Source organism: Aulonocara sp. 'chitande type north' Nkhata Bay, linkage group LG7 (assembly GCF_057382095.1).
Source record: "Aulonocara sp. 'chitande type north' Nkhata Bay isolate Kocher_YH1m ecotype deep benthic linkage group LG7, A_spYH_male_GT1.1, whole genome shotgun sequence".
Taxonomy (NCBI): Eukaryota; Metazoa; Chordata; class Actinopteri; order Cichliformes; family Cichlidae; genus Aulonocara; species Aulonocara sp. 'chitande type north' Nkhata Bay.
Window position 1 is genome coordinate 23,820,588 of NC_141350.1, and position 21,494 is coordinate 23,842,081.

Here is a 21,494-nt window from a genome sequence, read left to right on the forward strand (position 1 = left end):
CTACTTTGACAGGTCCCAATTTGTCCAAGGTGAACTCAGATGTGACTGACTGGGGCTGGCTGCTGGGACTGTTGGAATGCCACATAAACAGCATTTGATGCAAGAAACGATCCTGATGTGTTTTGCTTTAATTCCAGGTCATACTCATAAAATAAACTTCCCCAGTCTGAATTCAGTATGTATAGCGAGAGGGAAGTTACACAAACAGACACAGATACTTTGATTTTAGTATAATAAAACTACATTTACTGCTGGGTGTACTGTGGTAATGTTTCTCCACACAAACACGTGGAAACAAAAACTGAATGTGTTTTGCACGCTTCTTCAATCATTTCCCCGCTTTACAAGCCACTGAACTTACAGTGATGATTTAGAATTTGTTCATTTCACTCAACAATTAGGCACGGTAGTCAGCTGGATTTTTCTGTCTCACCTCATCTGCCACAAACTCGGAGTAGTAATGGCGTCTGTAAGAATTTTACAGTATTATTCCAGTGAAAAGGAATCATGTCAGTGTCCTTGCTGGCAATTTACTGTGCCTTTGAGATCAAACAAAAGCTTCAATTCAAATAGCAGTCCTATCTGGGTGTTTTCTATTGTAAAGAACCTACAACCTCAAGGAATCAAGTGTTCCCCCATGAGAAGGCACTTGAAGACGGTGGGGACAAAAAACGTCAGCTTAACAGGAAAAAACCCTCTAGAGTAGTTGGGGACAAGGTCAGAAAAGAGAGAAAATGCACTACAAACTGTGCAAACTATTGGACGGAAGAGAGAGAGAAATTAAATAATATTTAATGACAAAAAGTGGGGGTGAAGCAGAAATGTTTGATGCATCACAAGAAGTCCCTCAGTAGCATGAGCCATTAGTTATAGCTATGGTAACCGGCACTTTGCAGTTACCCGAGCCATCTGGAAAAAGCCTAATTAAGTATTTTTCACTCTGAACATGATCTTAAAAGCAGAGGGTTGTGCCTTTAAAACCTGTTTTCACAGGACAGGCGTGTGACAGTTAAGTAATTATTTAAACCAGCTCTTCATGTTGTTAGGTTTGCTCCAAGACACAAGAATTGTGGGTTGGAAGCTGCTTCCTGAGCTCACTCAGTCAACCATTCGCAAACTTGAAATGACAATTATCAGTTCATCTTGATACTCCCAGGTTTTGAACACTGCTTAACAAACCATAGCTGCAGCACACTTTGCATACGACGGTGTGCACATTGTTTTCCTCACTATTGATTCACTTTTTTCTGAGTTTAAAAGATCTGGTTTTCTCAAGGCTGAGATAAAAACATCAGATAGATGTAATAGATTTAATACATTTAGTAAATTCCTCTTTGATCTTTTTGACAAGCATGTTTTTGTTTGTCTGTAATTTGAGATACTATGTTTCTGGGTAAAGATATACTACACACAAAAATATACATTAAAAAATCAGCTCTCATCTTCAGCACAGGCAGCTGATGCCAGATTATGGTTTACTCAAACTGCCCAGTTGTAGTAACTGGATGGACTGAACAAAGACAGGTTTGCAGTGTCTCTAATTGTCATTTTGGTAGATGTAATTATTGTTGTCAGCAAACACACTTGTGAGCTGGTAAGTCTTTGAATTGCTGATCTGCAGCAGAGAGAAGAGGTAAATGTTACCTGCAGCGTCCTTCAAACAAAAAAAGTATTTCTGTGGGAAGTATTTAAAACATTGCATATTTTCAAGGCACCTTGACAGTAAATGGAGTTTTCTTTTACCCCTTTCAGCTTAAGCACTGCTTCTGAGGCTTTTCAGCCTGCCCATGATTGGAAATGTATACCCAATCTTTGTTAAATGTCTTTTGGTGCGTCAGCTGCCTTGGCAGCAAATAGTTTGCGAAAGAACAAGCAGCTCCTTAACACCCTTAAGAACCAGAGCCAAAATCTCTGTTCATTTTAATATTTACTGCCATTTGAGCACAGTAGGTGCCTGAACACGTTTAACTGCAGAAAGAGGTGAGTTTGTATTTTAAGACCTCTATTTGCCATTTTCAATAGACCCCTGCAGAGGTTGCAATGGAAATTTTTTATTTTGGATCTACTTTCTTTTGGCTTCCTCTTAGTATTTTTGTTTTATTCGACCTAATCCAGAACGTTTACATTTCAGTTCATCGTACAGTGCAAAGTGTAATTATGTAACGCTTGATGTGCTAAATTATTTCAAATGGAGATGTTAAAGTATGCAGCCACTTGCTATAACCACCGCTGCAGCTCTTCTGTGTCGTGGCCTGCTGCTCACTTATGAGCTTTCTGAAATCTATTAGCATAGCAGTTATTTAATTTTGGTTGGTTATCACAGATCGTACATTTTCCCCTTAATGCCTAGTGCATCATATTTCATACACAAGTTTTTTTTTAAGTTTTTGAGACTTTAACAACATCGGTATGACCCCCCCCCCCAAAAAAAAGGCACAATAAATTGCACATTGCATTTCTAAGCAAACCAAACGTGTTTTATTCTTAAAAATTGATGGAAGGTTTAAAAAAACAAAACAACAAAATGCTTCAATTACAAAGAATTTGAATATTCTGGCCATAATTTCATGGTTCAGACTTTAAATGATTATTACTTCCAATGCTAGCCAGTACCAAACTGAGATCTCAACATCCAGCTTTGTGTTTTAATGCCTCCTAAATTCATTCAATCACAAACAGCCCAGCAGAGCCCTGCCAGGAACATAGACCCTCTCATATGAGACTCACAGACAGTTTGGACTTCAACATTCTCCTCAACCATAAGAATGAACAGCAGCAAGGCCGTTAGATCCTCGCTCTCTATATTGTTGAAATAGGATACCTTATAATTACATCTATTGAACACGCTGCTTTGCACATGGCTTCTTGAGGCTCTTATTGACTTGAGAAGGGGGTTTATAAGAGCAAGTGAGGCTGTTGTCAACACTTGAATCGCTCATTTCTTTTTCCTATTTCCTGTTATTGTGGGACCAAATGATATTTGGCTTTAAACAGTCTTGGAGCAAGAAGAGCAGCCATATAAGCTTCTGCTTCAACACATGTGGCTGTTCCAGAGGTACTTGAAGCCCTTGATTCTGAACCCCACATTCTCCTGCTAGTATCTGAGAACCTGTTTTCTGGCTTACGTTGATCATGTGGTGTCTGAGGCACGACACTGTGCTCTTGATGTGAACAGATTTTATTTTTGAAAATTTGGCTCATCCAAATTCAGACTTTCTGTCAGAAACACCCACATTCTCCTCGTGTGTCCATGACTTTTTCAGGAAGTTATTGCTTCACATGCTCAAACTCTTCAATTTATTGATGCTTGTAAACAAAGGAGTTTGATTCTGTTGCTCCCCCTGAGGTATTAAGAGCACTGATGACTCATGCAGTGAAATTTCACCCTCCGGCATTGCACTTGTAAACCATTATTATCATTTTTAATTTGATCTTTCAACATAGACACGGTTGATTTTTCTGACTTTGGTTTTAACCTGTTCTTATTTTTGCATGCTTTTTTTCAGTGAGGGGGCCCTCGTGATATTTTCACTTACGGTTGGACCAGCCTTTGTGGCATTTTAAATGTGCACTGGTGGCTCTGATCAAAGCACAATCCACATCAATATCATTCAAGCACATGTAACTTCGGTTCAGTGTGTGTTGTGCTGTGACTGTCCTTCAGTGGTCCTGTTGGCATTAACCTGCATGTTAGCCACAAAAGTTATTCTCATTACATATGAAAGATTTGCTACCAATCCACCTAAGCCGTTAAAGAACACAGTAGTTTAATACAATGCCTAGTTAGCACAATCATGATTTTCACTCCATACGTCATAAAACCTCTGCATGTAGTGCAACACTCATTATAAGCTAATGTGTCATATGCGTAATCATAAGAACCAAAGTACAACCATGGCTGTAGCCACAGTCTGTCTTTTATCTGCCTCAGCGGCAGACAGCTAAGCAATCTAGCTCTTCTATCTAGATGCTGTGACTCATAGTGAGTGAGTCTGCTGTGGCCACAATCAGTGGGGTCACTTACAAAATGCAGTATCAAAAAACAGCTTGGGCTCTCTCTATAGATCAGAGGGAAATCAAACTTTATTATGACACAATGAAAACTATTTGGTCTGTGGCTCTTTATTTGATCATTTCCTTCAAATGCGCCAAAAGTATATTTCTTAAAAGTTTAATAAAACTAATCCGATCTTGTCGGATTTTGGAAAATGTTAGCGCCTGGTTAGTAGTTGGATAGCAGACTGTCTGGTCAGATCAATCCCCAGATATTTCTGTGTTCCCCATGTCTCAAAGAGCAAGATGGGCAAGATACTAAACCCCAAGTTTTCCCTGATGTATCCATCGGAGTGTGAGTGAGTTAGATAAAAGTGCTTTTGTATAGATAAAACCACTATGTGCATGTATGATAATGTGATTGACACTAGAAGAAAGTGCTTGAGTTCTCAGAAAGGAGTAGAAAGGAGCTATAGAAAGCCTGGTCCATAACACCATAAACCTCCATTTCATCAACAGGTTGGGGATGCCAGTGCAAGATTGCTTCGAACTGTAAGCTCTCAGGCCTTTCATGCTTGGTTACTTGGTAGCTTGAAGGAGCAAAGACAGAGGGCAGGGTGGGTGAGTCAATTAGTGTGTGAAATAGATATCCTCTGCTTTTTTCCAGCCCAGCTCTGCCCTGAGCACAAAGTGTTCATCTGTCAGCAGTACCTAGACATGAGGAGAGTGTTCGCTGTTGTTTGTGCTAGCCTGGTGACCATCTCGTCTGATTATATGGTGCCTGAGGACTCTGAGGTAACTGTGTCATATCTCTATGGTGACTGAGAGCTTAATTCAATTCAATGGGTATGACACACTAGTTTTTTCCCCCTTTTAACCTTAGAATAAAGATTTTCTAGAAGCAGCCCAGTGCTTAACTATTTTTTTTTTTTGCATTTTTAATAACCCAAGATTTTGTGCCTATACAAATGGCAACTAAAATAATAATAATAATGATAAAAAACATTGGAAGATGTATTCTTCCCAAAAAGGACACAAAACTACGCCAGTCTCCAGGCGTAGATTTGTGTTTGATCAAAACCAATTTGTAAGTGTTTAAAGACCCTAACTAGATGTGAAACTGTTGGAAATGTGGCAAGCAGCCCTATGATTTCAAATCCTATGATTTGTATAAGAAGATACCCTTCCTTAGTCAGCGCTGTTGCTAGGCTTTATTTATAAGACAATCAAATCCTAAACAAATGGTGCCGAAAAACCCAACGACAGTGTTTTTAGTTATTTAAAGTATTAGCTTTTATTATGAAAGTCAAGATGTACATTGTTCTTTATAATAGCTTATGTTTTAAGTGGTTAAAACACAGGGCGTGTGAATTGAATTTGGTGGATAGTGAAAATAGTGTTTGATTAGGCAGGTAGCGAATAGTGATTTGTCACAAAATTACATCTGAAAAATACAAACCCATTTCCAAATAAGCTGGAACGTTGTGAAAATTGCAAACAAAAACAATGCAGTGATAAGCAAATCTCATAAACCCATATTTAATTAACAAGAGGATACACGTTCAATGCTTAAACTGAGAAAAATGTGGCATTTTAAGAAAAAGATATTAGCTCATTTTGAAATTGACTGCAGCAACACATCTCTGCATGACAAAAAAGTTGGAAGAGAGCCACGTTTATGCTGTGTAGCTTCCCCTAAGTCTGTAAACATGTGGGAACTCAGGAGAACGGTTGCTGGACTCGTGGGAGAGGAATGTTTTCCCATTCTTATTTGATATAAGATTCTTTGTCTTCTTTGTCATATTTTTGGCTTCCCATGTTTTCAGACTGTGTCATTTTACTGACCTGTTGCCAAATTATCTGAAAAATGTCCCACCAGCTATTTATGTACCAGAAATTGTTGTAACTTGAATTTCGTTTGCCCTTCACCAACTTTTCTGAGACATGCTGCTGTCACCAAATCCAAAATGAGATACTATTTTCATGAAATATTAAAATGTTTGAAATGTTTACGAGCAAAATGGGTTTACAAGATTTGCAGATCTCATGAACCCATTGCATTTTATTTTTACTTGAATTTTACACAATGTCCCAAAATTCTGGTAACTGGTAGTTTGGTAACTACAGTAAATAAATAAGCTTTTCTTTTACAATTGTGCCTTTCTCAGTAATTACTTATATTACTTGCAGAAGCATAAGGTGCTGCGAAAAAGTATTTGCCTCCTTCCTGATATCTTATATTTCTGCATATTTGTCACACTGTTTTAAACATTAGACAAAGATAACCCGGGTAAATACAAAATGCACTTTTTAAATGATGATTTTATCTATTAAGGTAAAATAACTAAATGCAACAAGGTCTTGTGTCAAAAACGAAACCCCTAAACCCAATAACAGGTTGTGCCAATCTTAGCAGCATGGACTGCAATTACACATTAGCAATAACTGGCAATGAGTCCTTCACATCACTGTGGAGGAACTTTGTTCTACTCTTCTTTGCAGAATTGTTTTAATTAAGCCCCACTGGAATATTTTTGAGCATGAACTAATTGAGATGTTATGCCAAAACATCTCAATTAGATTTCAGTTTGGACTCCTTGTGAGCTCATTGCTCTTTGTGTGTATTTAAGCCATTCAGTGGCGTACTTTGGATCATTGTCCTGCTGCATAACCTCAGTGCACTTGAGTTCCAGGTGATGCCGTCTGCCAGGATAGAGTCTGTTCGGTAGAGAGTTGCCAAAGCCTTGATGCAGGAAAGCAGCCCTAGACCATCACACTACCACCACTGCGTTTGACTGTTGGTATGATGTTTTCCTTATTAAATGCTGTGCTACCTTTTACGTCAGGTGTAACAGGATGCAAACCTTTCAGAAAGTTCTGCTTTTGTCTAATCAATCCACAGAATATTCGGGAATCAAGTTGTTTTTGGTAGATGTGACACAAGGTTTTGTGTTCTTTTTGGTCAGCAGTGATTTTCACCTTGGAACTCTGCAATGGATGCCATTTTTATCTATTCTCTTTCTTAGTGTTGAATCATGAAAGCCTTAGAAATGACTTTGTAGCCCTTTCTAGACAGAAAGATGTCATCTAATCACAGTTAAATAATGATATATCAAGAAGGGGCAATTACCATTTGAAATCGGGCGAACTAGGTTTGTATTTACAGAATAGTCAAGAACAGTGTTTAAAGTATATTTTTCTTTTACAAATACTACATCAAAACTATTATCTTTTTGTTTTAATATAAAACATTGTTAATAGCCTTAAGTGTGTAAGAAGTGCAACTTAATAAATAGCTTGAGGACTTTACAAAAAGCAAAAAGCTTATTTACTATCATCTAAAGTGACAAATCTAAACATCTAAAAATTGGTCTTTGCATCTCTGTTGGCAATTAAAAATGGGAAAACCTTCTATCAATAATGTAGGATTATAAGTAGCGCACGCACAGCCTCAGTTAGTGTCTTGCATGTATTATTTCATGTTACACTGATACCTAACCATCTGTTACTTTGATACCTGAGAAAATTATTCATATTAAACAAGGATATGTTTTGCATCTTGCAAACTCTTTGCAAAAACATTTTTGACCAATTTTCTGTGAACACGTTTAAGAATCAACCACAGTACTCTTGTATTAATTTGTTGGAACCCAAGTTGACATTTCTTACATTCTTCTTTTTGGCATGGTGTGATGACGATGCAACAAAGTTCCGGAGACACTAAAAATTGCAGAAAATGTGTCTTTTTGCTAATTTTGCAAGCACAGAGCATGAAACAAAGAGCACATGTGAGGAGTAAAAAACTGCAGCTGGTGACTGAAGAAGAACACATTGCTGAGTGAACCGGGTTCTTCAAACGTCTGTGTCCAGCGGGGGAGGGAAATCGAGACACGGTGACAGAGAGTCCTGACTGTGTGTGGAGCTAATCCCAGTGTCTGAGTCTGTGTCTGTAATGTCTAGAGGGGACAGGGTGTGTTTGAGTTTCACTGTCTGAGAAATGCCGCACTGGGTCTCACTTTTCCCTTGGACTGTTATGGGCTGCTCCTCCTCTGTGCTGTCCGTGATTTGCAATGAGCTCAGCTGGGCGGCTAGCTGCCAGCACTCTTGATCCTTAGAAACCAGTGTATTGTCAAAGTACTTTATCTGCTTGTCTATTTCAGCAGCTTGGTTGTGAATGGAAACACCGGTGAAGAGGCTGTGATTCAGTTCGCCCCGCAGCCTCTCGATTTCAGCAGTATAAAATGCTTCGTCTGTGTCAGCGGGGATCCAGGAACCAGTGGCCATTCCTTCCTGGTCTTCATCTTGAGCCAGAGCAAGGCTGGCCTTCCTAAGCTCAGCGTCAATTTCATGGGACAACTGGAGGATGAGTTCCTGGTGCCTCTGAACCTCCATGTCCAGCTGTACAACCCCATCGCTGGTGTACAAGTATTCTTGCAGCTGCTCCTCAATGTGTGCCTCGGAATTTGGACTGCAGGCCTGAGCCAAGGAAGTCTCCGACTTGGTTTCTTGCTGGACTTGCAGCTCAATCCGCTCAATCTCTGAATCTAGCTCCCTTATCCGCTGGATCTGCTCTCTAATTGTGTGGTCCTGGTTGAGAATAAGTTGCACCATCTGGTCGATCTCCTCTGCACCTAGGGAGCTTTTGCTCTCCATATGAAGTTTCTCCAGCTTTCGGAAAGCTTTTTTTACCATGCGCTTTTGTTTTTCCGCTGGCAGAGACTGGGAATACTGAGCACGACCGTGCTCACATCGCTTCAGCTTGGCCCCTTTGCACTTTCCACCTTTCTTAGCAGGCTGAGGCACGAAATCACTGGTTTTAACTAGAATAAACTGTATGAAGGGCCTCTGATCACCCCAAGCATACCAGAGTCTCAGTATTCTGGTAAGAGGTGGCAAAGCTCTCTCGAAACCCTTCCACCGTTCAACGAGACAGAAGTCTTTGGGTTCTCCATCCAGTAGCCGCTTGCTCTCTGGGACTGACTTGTGATCATCCAGCAATGCCTGAATCATATCTGCACATGTCGTATGCTTTGTTACTCCACAGACAACCTTCTCTTCATTGCAGACAGTAACTTGGATCTCCTTTCCTACCACAGGCTCTGCATCTTTTGTCCTATGCAGAAGACAAAAAAACAAAAGTTACAACTTTGGCTATGCATGAAAACTTGGAAATGCTTTCTTAAGTTAATGCTCTACAATGTTTACACTCTGTGACATTAAAATATAACCCTTCATGTTTCATTGCATTAAGGCGGGTTTGGATTGCTGGTCGTGTTTCCTTCCCCTCACCTCCAACCAGTTGGGGCAGATGGCTGGCCCCCACTGAGCCTGGTTCTGCCGCAGGTTTCTTCCTGTAAATATGGAGTTTTTCCTTCCCACAGTCACTAAAGTGCGACATCTGATTTTTGAAGTTTTCTCTGTTTTCTCTGTATTATTGTAAGTCTTTAACTTGGTGTTGTGTTTTGGTGCTTTATAAATTGAATTGGAATACATTTTTAGTGATAGTAGTAGTTATGTTCACAAATTCAATTCTAGACACGTGCATTTGGGGATTAGAAATGCTCCTTTCTAGACAGCAGTTCAACAAAAGGGTTAAAAAAAATGTAGTTAGATAAATAATCCCAAAAGGAAATTTAGACAGCCATATTTCAACATACTTGCCATCTGAAGTAAAATAAGTCTCTCTCTCTATAATACTTTAAAAGTTGTTTTCCTATTCTAAGTAGTATGTTTTTATGAATGCATCCTTATTTGATGGCTTTCCATTAGGTCAATGAGCAGAAAACTACATTCAGTCATTTTGTGCTTCCTGGCTTGATTCTATTACTGTTTCTCATCGTCTTACTCATCAGAGATGATCACTTAATGATTCAGTTCTGAGCTATTTAACCTCAAGGCCCTCATTAAGTTTTTGCATGGATCGTAAAACCTGTTCAAAAATTGACCTCTGATGGGCCGAAGATATTCATTTTTTACATCCTTAATGAACCACCGGTAATATTCAGGACCTAATATCCAGTCATTAAATGATAGGCACCGGCAATGCAGACGGCCACAAATAAGAAGATAACATCACCGGACATTTAAATCTGATTTCAGGATAAAGAATGATGTATCACTCTATTATTTATATGAAAGATAACATGTTAGGAACATTCTGCGATTCATGTGTTTCATTAGGGAATCTCTGACTGCCAAGTTTCTGTCTTGGTGAATTATTTAAAGTTAAATTCTAGTCTTCAGGGAAAAATAAGTGACACATAATACTCCTATAATTGCAGACAGTTTAATCGCAAAGAAACCCAGAGAAAGATTATCCACATAAAAATCACAGACACAAAAAAGTAGAACTCCTCCTTTGATGGTTTAACTGCAGACTGATTTTTGTGGGTTAAAGGAATGTTGGTCTGTGGTTTTTCAACCCAAAAGACAATACTTCTTTAGTCAGTTCACAGTAATAGAGAAAAGCATTCTTCTAATCCTGGATAATATCACATCTACGAATAAAAAAAGGTTGAAAAAATTAGCCTTAAATAACAAAAGCAGAAAACATCAACAAGGAAATCTGGCTGTAGCTTGTCAGGAAATTTGATATAGTGACACTGATGGGTAAAAGGAATGGGCCAACACACTTGTCTGGAAGTGGGATTTTCATCTAAGCCTTTTAAAATTATATTTCACTTTACTATCTAGATAAATCTGAAGTCTTATCTATATTTACAATGTATTAAAACAGACTTTGGGATTAAAATCAAGTCCTTTGTTTAGCCCAGCTATCAAAGTTCAGTGTTGTTCCTCAGGTTGGTATGCAGCAACGTCTTCACATCTAAACCCTACATCATCTACCTGCTTTGCCTTTATTTGTTCTGATAACCTTGGCCGAATGCAACTTATGCTAATTTACGTCACCAATGCGGGAGGAAGCAAAAAAACCAACCAACCAAACCAAAAAAAACAAAAAACAAGCCACATCCTATTAAGATAGGATACCCCAACCTGCATGTCTAAGACATTGTGTATATTATTCAAAGGGAGAAAGAGGCTTATCTCTCAGTTTGTAGATTTGACAGACTGATACCACAATGTATTGGTTCCCACATAACACATGGACACCCAACTGGAGCATAGTGTAAACATCTGGCGAATAAGGTCTCAGGAATGCAATTCATAGGTTGGTTAATGGTTATTGAGACTCTTGGAGAAAACCGGAGCAAAGCAAATACCTGAGCTATGTGTAGGCCAAACAATTCCAACATGCCTCAAGCATTTAATAGACAACAACCCTTGTTGCTTTGACCATGGAATTTCCAACTTCACCCAATACAACACAGCCCCAGTGCTACTGCTGCACAGGAAAGAAAACAGGCGGTGTACCCAGTACACCGTACATAGTGGCCACATGCTTAAAAAATGAGCTTATCTGACACAACAGCTCAACATCATAGAGCAGTCAATATGTGTTAGGGCATGAACCATGGCATCAACTGTGGCAAGTTTGTGGTGTGTTTGAAAAAGTCTTATTATAATATAATACAATACATTATTTCACTTTTTAACCCATTACTTTTATTAAACATAGTGTCGTTGTCAGCTTAAATTAAAATGCTATGTACAAAACAAATTCATTTGGATGAATTACGAGTGGTAAACCTGACCAATTATGCATATTTTATTTATTATTGATAAAACAATACTTAAAGGTTACTTTCACATGTGCATTAATGGGTCAAAACCTCTCCCACCTTCTCAGCATGTGATGAGGAATCCAAAAATCAGAGCAATTTCATTATATGGGGCCAAAAAATATTTTGTGAGCCACTGTTATACTGTATTGCAAGGATGAAAGAATGGCTGAGGCAAGAAGTGCAAGGGCACGAAAGAAGAAAGGTAAAGGAAAAGGGAACAAAATCATAATTACATGTTCAGTGCAGCATAGCTATACTACACATCTGTAAATACACAATGCAGATGTTTCCAATAAACCTGAACCTGTCACACACTGTCCTCATTTCTAATCTTGCAGGCGAATAAACATGCTGTACATACACTGGCTATTTCAGAAAGGGTGACCCAAGGCCACAGCTGTGCAGGAAGACAGTACAGTTAGGCAGGGAAACACCTGTATTTGTCTCAGGCCACAATCACCAGCACTCAGGCAACATCCTGCCACTATATTTTTATGCACTGTAGGAGGAAGGGAGGAAAAGAGATTCCATGTTGCTCACTATGGTTACTTTTAATTTTCATTCTACTGTGAAGAAAGAGCTAACAGTTTCTATTATGCGTTATCACTGGAACACATTGGAACTGAAAGCAAATGATTTATTTGGACGAAAAAGAAATAAATATTTCATTTATTCATGAGAATGACTTTTATGAGTCTAATTTAGTTTCCAAATTAGTTAAAGGAATATTTATTGTTAGAGTTCTTTGATTGTTAAGGTCCAGATACACATGCTGCAACTAATGCCAGTGTGAATTGACTTGGAGAATGTCTAAACACTGTAGCTTATGCAATGCAGCCAAAATGGCAAAGCCTCAATGATTCCCAGCAGTTAGTAGATGTGAAGTCTGTGTCCTGCTGTGGCAGAACTTATTGAAAGCTCTTGGTATCCTGCTTTGCATTTCTGCAGCTAACAGCATTATCACTTACATTTAAGGCCCCTGTAAGCCTCAGGGTTGTGAGTCAACTGCTAGTACATCAAAATCCACATAAACTCCCAGCAATTCCTGGAAGTTTTCTGTCACTGACACAACCTTGTAAACAGTACCTAACTTGCACTTTTATGGCTTTTTACATTGCTTCTTATTGAGGAAAACAGCAATTTTTATCAGGGTACTAAAGGGTATTAAAGACGGCTGTACACTAGCCCCTCAGCCTAAACGATAGCATATTTTTTCTTTAAAGCTCTACCTCATAGAACAATGATTCTTCTGCTGTGTTTATTTTGGAAAGAATACTGCAGGAATATGACTCCATTAATGGCAACTTGAATTGTGCTGGCTTAGCCTCACAGACATCACCACTTTGACTTACTGTACTGGCTGAAATGTGGTTAACCAGAACTTTGCGGTGTTTTTTAAGAGCAAACAATTAGATGCATGGCAAACTGTTAGGACTCTGACAAGAGATACACAAGTAGTGCATGCACTGCTGCGCTGATTGCATCGCACCACATACTTTATGAGGGCTGTCACTTTGGGTGCCATTTGATATTCATAGCTTGGGATTACACAGCAGTTCCAGACGCAGCAAATGAGGGTGCCTTCATAGGTCACACTGCTGGGTGGTAAATGACAAAGCTGACACTGATAGTGTAATGAACTCAAAGCTAATGTTGAATTACAGCTTCAGATGACACATACTTTCAAGAAAAACTAAAATATAAAGCCCTTATGGGTGAAGACGGATGTTGCACGGCAACTGGCACAGTACAGGTTCGACTTTAAATTCACACTTGAATGAACCCGAGAAACCTGAGCAGACCCACTTGACCTCACCTTGAACTTAGAGGCAGAGATATCCAGTTAGAACTGGGACGTGCGGGAGGAAACTACCCACACGTCTAAGTTCAGTTTAACCTTAAATTATAGGAATTTCCGTACCAGCTTCTGTGTTGGATGATTACGTTACGGCTGCATTGCGGTAGCATATTGTAATGCTCATAATGACAACCTGGAAGGAATTAACAGTTCCCACTTGTGTGATAAGTTTGCAAGGTACAAGTTACCACAGAGGCCTGTATGCTGGTGGTTTGAGCAAGTCATAGCAAATGACAGAGTTATAGCTCTAAAGTGTCCCGACATGTTTTGGCAGATCAATGACGAAAAAGAGATGCAAATATGCTCAACAGAAACAAAGCTTTGATAGCAGATAGGCAAACATGTCCTTTTGTCATGGTCCTGGGTCGGTGACCCAGCGCTTTTAGTTATCATTTTCTAGTTTATGATGATGATGATTATTATTGTTTGAGTTCTGTGTGTTATATTTTCGATCTGCCTCTGAGTCTGCATCTGAATCTGTCTGTTTAGTTCAATGTCTTGTCTGGTTCCATGTATCTGAGTTTCCTGTTTTATTGTGAAGGTCCGCGTCGTATGTGAGTGTGATCAGTTTACGTTTCCCCTGTCCCGTCAGCCCAGATTCCTCCCAGCTGTGTTGCCCTCCTGTCTCTCATCCCCTGATTACTGGTGTGTGTATTTAAGCCCTGTGTGTTCTCCTGCCTGTTGCCGGTTCGTCTGTGTTCCTCCGTGTCAGTCTGTGTAACTCTGTGTCAGTCTGTTACCCTGTGTTCCACGGAGTCCTGTTCCTCGTCTGCGTCTCTCTGCTATTCATCATCCGTTGTCATATGCTCCCAGGTCTGTTATTTTAGTTCTCCCAGTTTAGGTGTCTTTAGTTGTTTGTTATGCCCCACTGTTTGTTTGCCACTACACCTCTGTAAATAAAACCACCGGTATCTCATCCACTGCCTGTATCTTGGGTCCTCCTTCTATATCCACACGGCTCGCCTCGGCAGCCGTGACAGTACGAACCGGCCAACATGGACCCAGCAGCATTTGCACCTACCCAGGAGTTTCGGGAGGAGGTAACCGACACGGTCGCAAGGTTGGTAAACCTGTGGCTTGAGCAGGAGGAAGAAGAGTTCCACTGTAGAAGCCAGGCTACAGCAGCTACTCTCTGCGCACTCCTGGCTGCTAGACTCGCTTCACCCGCTGGCACGGGACTTCCTCCTTCATGAGCTGCACCTTCGCCCTCCAGCCGCTACCGCTTCCCAACCCAGCCTGGCGGTGAAGATTTTGCCCGGCCCGCCGGTGAAGATTTTGCCCGGCCCGCCGGTGAAGATTTTGCCCGGCCCGCCGGTGAAGATTTTGCCCGGCCCGCCGGTGAAGATTTTGCCCGGCCCGCCGGTGAAGATTTTGCCCGGCCCGCTGGTGAAGATTTTGCCCGGCCCGCCGGAGGTTTTGCCCGGCCCGCCGGAGGTTTTGCCCGGCCCGCCGGAGGTTTCGCCCGGGAGGAAGCGACGATCGCGCCGTCGGCGCGTCGCCCCACAGCCGGAGAGTAGGACTTCGGAACTGCCGGCTGTGGTGAGTGGAAAAGACACTCCGTCTGTTTCGCCAGCTCGAATGACTGTTTATTCCGGGGCTGTGTTTGTTGAGCCAGCTGCCCAGCAGGTAGCTCAGTTAGCCGCCCGGCCGGAAGCTCAGTTAGCCGCCCGGCCGGAAGCCCAGTCGCCACCTCCGCCACATTCAGCCTCACAATCCATAGCTCAATTACAGTCACAGCCAGACTTATTACAAACCCTGTTACAATCCATGGCCCAGTCAGTAGCCCGGTTAGCAGAAGAATCATTAGCTTTATCCTCAGTTCAGCCTCCTGTTCAGCAGTCACCAGCCCTGCATCCTGTGTCAGTTGCTCCACCACCTGTTCAGCCATCACCTTCACCTACTCCTCCTGTACAGCAAGCCATGTCAGTCCAACCCATAACGGACAGTTCAACAACTCCGTACTCTAAGCAGAGAGACAAACCCAAGAACAATGTCAACATTCCTCAAAGGCTGGCCAGTTCTGAGACTGAGATGCACTCCAGGGCCTCCCCAGAGGCTGGGTTTCAGCCCCCATCAGACTCTGGACCCCTGGAGTTTAAGAAGCCAGCTGAGGACTGCACAGAGCTGTCGCTGTCTGAGCAGGGTCAATGCTCTGCGCAGCTGCAGGCCGCTATGTGTTTGCCAGAGGCCCGTGTGCCTGCTGGTCCTGTTCTGTCCCTGCCAGAGGCCCGTGTGCCTGCTGGTCCTGTTGCGTTCCTGCCAGAGGTCTCCGCACCTGCTGGTTCTGTTGCGTTCCTGCCAGAAGTCTCCGCACCTGCTGGTTCTGTTCTGTGTGTGCCAGGGGCTCCAGTGCCCACTGGTTCTGAGACTGTTTTTGCTGGGGGGCCCGAGGAGCCCGTCCAGCCATCTGCCTCGTCAGCTGGGGGGCCCGAGGAGCCCGTCCAGCCTCCTTTCTCGTCAGCTGGGGGGCCCGAGGAGCCCATCCAGCCACCAGCTGCTCCACCAGCAGCCTCATCCACGCTTGCAGCAGCAGTTTCATCCATGCCGCCATCTGCTGCAGCGCCTCCGTCTGCATCCTCCACGCCGTTGCCTGGCCCGGCCTCTGCTGCATCCTCCACGCCGTCGCCTGGTCCGGATTCAGCATCCTCAGCGTCGCCTGGTCCAGCGCATGCTTCGGCTTCATCCGCTTCACCTGGTCCAGCCACTGCTTCATCCTCGCCTGGTCCAGCCACTGCTTCATCCTCGCCTGGTCCAGCCACTGCTTCATCCTCGCCTGGTCCAGCCTCCGCATCACCTGCAGTGGCCTCCTCTTCAGCTTCCTCATCAGCTGCTTTGCCTGGTCCAGCTTCAGCATCCTCATCAGCTGCTTTGCCTGGTCCAGCTTCAGCATCCTCATCAGCTGCTTTGCCTGGTCCAGCTTCAGCATCCTCATCAGCTGCTTTGCCTGGTCCGGCCTCTGCATCCCCGTCTGGTCCAGCCTCTGCATCCCCGTCTGGTCCAGCCTCTGCATCCCCGTCTGGTCCAGCCTCTGCATCCCCGTCTGGTCCAGCCTCTGCATCTTCCTCATCGTCTGGTCCAGCCTCTGCGTCTTCATCCTCGTCTGGTCCAGCCTCTGCGTCTTCATCCTCGTCTGGTCCAGCCTCCGCATCACCTGCAGTGGCCTCCTCTTCAGCTTCCTCATCAGCTGCTTTGCCTGGTCCGGCTTCAGCCTCCTCATCAGCAGCGTCGCCTGGTCCGGCTTCAGCCTCCTCATCAGCAGCGTCGCCTGGTCCGGCTTCAGCCTCCTCATCATCAGCGTCCGCCTGGCCCGGCTTCAGCCTCCTCATCAGCGTCCGCCTCGTCTGGTCCAGCCTCCTCATCAGCGTCCGCCTCGTCTGGTCCAGCCTCCGCTTCAGCTTCCGCCTCGTCTGGTCCAGCCTCCGCTTCACCTGGGGCTGCAGGGGCCACGCAGCCTTCAGGTCCCCTACTACCACCTCCACATCGTCGGTCATCTGCCTGGCCGCCTGTTGGGCATCTCCGCCACCGTGGACGCCCTCCTGAACGCTGCCACTGCCTTCCACGTGGCCGGCCTCCGGACTTGTTTCCACGCCGCTGTTGCCGTCCGCACGGTCGGCCCCCAGAACTGTTTCCACGCCGCTGTTGCCGTCCGCACGGTCGGCCCCCAGAACTGTTTCCACGCCGCTGTTGCCGTCCGCACGGTCGGCCCCCAGAACTGTTTCCACGCCACTGCCTACTGCGTGGCCGGCATCGGGACCGGCCCCGCTGCCATTCGCATGGTCGGCCTCCTGAACTTGACCATCTGGGCCTTTTGGACTCTGTCCCTCCGTCCTGGGCCCCCTCAGCCCACCCTGGTCGGGTGTTTTTTTTCTTTTTTGGTTTTGGTCCGTTTTTGTGTTTCTGCTGGGCTGTCTGGAGCCAGCCCTTGGGGGGGGGGGGGGGTACTGTCATGGTCCTGGGTCGGTGACCCAGCGCTTTTAGTTATCATTTTCTAGTTTATGATGATGATGATTATTATTGTTTGAGTTCTGTGTGTTATATTTTCGATCTGCCTCTGAGTCTGCATCTGAATCTGTCTGTTTAGTTCAATGTCTTGTCTGGTTCCATGTATCTGAGTTTCCTGTTTTATTGTGAAGGTCCGCGTCGTATGTGAGTGTGATCAGTTTACGTTTCCCCTGTCCCGTCAGCCCAGATTCCTCCCAGCTGTGTTGCCCTCCTGTCTCTCATCCCCTGATTACTGGTGTGTGTATTTAAGCCCTGTGTGTTCTCCTGCCTGTTGCCGGTTCGTCTGTGTTCCTCCGTGTCAGTCTGTGTAACTCTGTGTCAGTCTGTTACCCTGTGTTCCACGGAGTCCTGTTCCTCGTCTGCGTCTCTCTGCTATTCATCATCCGTTGTCATATGCTCCCAGGTCTGTTATTTTAGTTCTCCCAGTTTAGGTGTCTTTAGTTGTTTGTTATGCCCCACTGTTTGTTTGCCACTACACCTCTGTAAATAAAACCACCGGTATCTCATCCACTGCCTGCATCTTGGGTCCTCCTTCTATATCCACACGGCTCGCCTCGGCAGCCGTGACACCTTTAGCCTCTGCTGTCAACACGTCTCACTATGGAATCGTGAGTATATTTGGATTTGATTATATTTGCTGCTGATAAGATCACAGGTTTGCTTTTACAGCTCAAAACAGTCCTGAGTGAAACGATCAAACTTACCCCAGATAGATTAATTCACCTTCTATGCAGCATCAACCAATTCAAAATTAAAATCTGTGTGATTTATGCTAACGCCTTCATTTTGTTTGTGGTTTTCATAGCTGTAATACCTCATAATTAGCACTTAACACGAGGTTGATGGAAAAGTCATGAATTTTACTGGCATCTTGATCTGTTCAGTTAAGCCAAGCTAAGTACAATCAAATAAGTAAACATAAATCCTCAAATCACAAATGCTAACCTCAAGTTAAAACCAGAAAAAAAGGCCTATGTGCAATCCAACATTTCTTACTTACTCATCCTGATTTTATGACTAAACTAATGCTGACTGGAAGAACAAGTTCTGATAAAAAGTTGTGGCTGACTGGATCAACTAGAGATGAAGTGAAGACATTTTTCAGCTGTATTTCCTTTAAAAGGAAACTGAATGTGCGCTGCAGGATATGACACAATGCACTGCAGACTCATGACCTCTGCACTTTTTTTTTTCTTCAAAAACATAAATGTCAATAATATCAGACAAGTGAAAGGGGACAATAAGAAGCTTGCATTTGCATTTCCTACACTAATCAAAGTTTCTCTTTCTTCGAGACCAACACTTGTAGTTTATCTAACAAATTATAGGTTTGACTGGTGTATATAAAACAATAGGGGTTTACTAAAAAAGGTAAGATATAGAAATCCAAGCCAAAACAAATAAATCATACTAGTCTAAAGTATCTACAAAGTGTCTGTCTGGCTTGGCTTTAACACAGAGAATGCAGAAGAGAAACTATTGGATGCTGGACAGGAGACGTTTCCTCTTGTTCTTATCTGAGGATAAGAATGAGGGATTGCTGAGGAAATAATGTGACTTTTTTATCTGGATATGTTGATCTCTGGGAAGACTCCTTCCCTGATAAGCATCTGTGAGCAGAGACACAACACACCCTGTTTGTTCCTTTCCTATGTGAAATCGCCCACCCCTATTATCTTTTGCCCACAGGAAGTATCTAAATCACCATAACAACCCTTTCTCATTAAAAGAAATGACTTCCCCTGTCCTTTTTAAACACAAACTGTCTTTTTTTTTATTGCTTTCAGCAGCCTGCAAATTTGTATTAATCTAGCAATGTTAAAAACTAATTAACAATGCTATAGTGGTGGCTTAGTGCAAGTGGTCACTACATTGCTTTGGTCACATAATTCTGAGGCTTGTATTTCCTGTTGTTTGAAGGATCAGACTCCCTGATTTTAGTATGGAATATTCCAATATTTTTTACATTTACCAAATCAACATTAACGTTTTCTTATTTTGTGAATATTTTGATGCTTCGGCTTGCTCCGACTGCACATGTTGTCAACATCCAGCTCAAAGTTTCACCTCGAGTAGGAGCCAGCCTCAGGTGTCTCCGAAGTGAAGCGTTTGACATGTCTAAAGATCTAAACACTTGAGATAATTATAGGTGCCTCGATGATAATTACTATGCAAGAAAAAAAAAATAAGACAGCCACTGGAGACAACTTCAGTCAGACTGTTTGAAGTTATCAAAGATAATTCATCTCAGCTCTGTGTGATGTGAAAATGCATCAATTCTGCTGATGGTGCCTCTGTCAAAGTGTTGTAATTTAGCACTGTACACTACCATACCTCTCAGCGTTGTTGCTGTGTTTGGTGTTAATTGAGACCCTTAATGAGTAAAGCTAATTAAAACCCTTTAACTTTCCTTGTCTTGATCTTGGCAGCAAGGGATTCAATCATGACCTAGATACTCAGAAAGAGAACTCTGTTTACCAGCTCTGCACAACAAAAGTCTGTAGTCAACAAAAGAAGCAGAATGTCTACACCAATAACAGACGACAGCTTGTGGCTCAGTAACTCTACTTTCCTCCTTGCCTTTACAGAACTGTAGCTGGACCCCAGCTGCAGAGAGAAGCACATCAAAAGGCCAAGCTACGCTCTTAGGGAAATTGCAAAAAGCAAATTATGGTAATACAGATTACATGATCTCTACTACTTTGTACGTGTACATATGTGTGTGTGTTTTTTTTTATAATAGCAGAAGAAAGTCCAAACGTTTACAAGCTAATGTACAGTAGGCCTGCAGTGTTGTAAACAAACAAAGACCACCACTAAAAGGCACATCACTCATTGGCACACTGATAAAATCGTTCATGTATAGTTACATTAAAAATGTAACATGAAAAATCTTAACATGTGCACACACGGACAGGTTCGCCAAAACTGGCTTTTAATTAGTAAAATTAATATATATTACTCCCCAAATAGTATTAAGGAAATTAAGAATGAATTGGTTTAAGATAGTAATAACCTTGATGAAAAAAAGGACGCTCAAAATCTCATATTCCACGGAAGTGTATATTATTTCCTTGGAATTCAGTATGGAGGTTTGTCAGTTTTTCTAACTGGACCGGGGAGACATCATTTTTTAAAACAATAATAATAGTCAAAAAGATGATATGCAGAACTAAATTAACAACTTAACTGCGTTTTATTTTGTGCTGCTCATTCGTAGTTCGATGCGCGCCGAGTTGAGCGTAAATCGTCTCCCTCACGCATTTCATTGTAACGTCTTTTTTTAATGCTCGAAGTTGGGGGAAAACACACTCAACAGGTTTAAAGAAAGCTCATACTCATCTGATCAAGTTACCTGTTTTTCATTCGGGCTTTAAGGAAGTTTTTTCCAAATGGAGCCATGACTCAGGAGCACAAGAAAACAGACCGGCGATCCAAAGTGAGTTACAGTCCAGGCATGGTAGGACGTCGGACACTTATCGGAATGTTTCAGAAAAGTTGACGGGTGTCCCGGGTGCAACTCTATCCGCCCCATCCGAAAAGCGGAGGGAGGTGTTTCCTACAGCCAAACGAGATTTAATGGTGAAACTCTGCCCCCTTCCACCTGCAGGAACAACCTGAACGACTAAACGAAACACTTTCTTCAAAAGGATACTCAGCTCTGCAGAAATACGAAATAACGTAACAATTAGAGAACATTGTAGATTATGTTGAAATATTAGCGGAACTATAATATAAAATATAGAGCAGATAAGGCACAGAATAACAGCATTTCTTTTCATGTATCCACCCTGCTGACGACATAAAAAAAAGCTGTAATGTAATGTTACAACATGTTTACATTACAACCCAGGAAAATGTAACATGTTGGGTTTTGATAAATGGTCTTCCTTTCTGGATCAACAAATGTTACATTGAGATGAAACAGCCTGTTTAAAAAAAAAAGTCTAAGAGTG

The 21,494-nt window shown here is 42.5% G+C and overlaps 1 protein-coding gene across 1 annotated transcript; it reads right to left on the minus strand.

Moving 5' to 3' along the window:
* Nucleotides 1-5,261: 5,261 nt before the first annotated feature.
* On the minus strand, nucleotides 5,262-21,072 carry rassf9 (Ras association domain family member 9). Its single transcript, XM_086299538.1, has 2 exons — nucleotides 20,894-21,072; nucleotides 5,262-9,106 (listed from the first exon to the last, which is right to left on the minus strand). The coding sequence occupies exons 1-2, from the start codon at nucleotides 20,938-20,940 to the stop codon at nucleotides 7,846-7,848; spliced, it is 1,308 nt and encodes a 435-aa protein (XP_086155664.1). The 5' UTR covers nucleotides 20,941-21,072; the 3' UTR covers nucleotides 5,262-7,845.
* Between the last annotated feature and the right edge of the window lie 422 nt (nucleotides 21,073-21,494).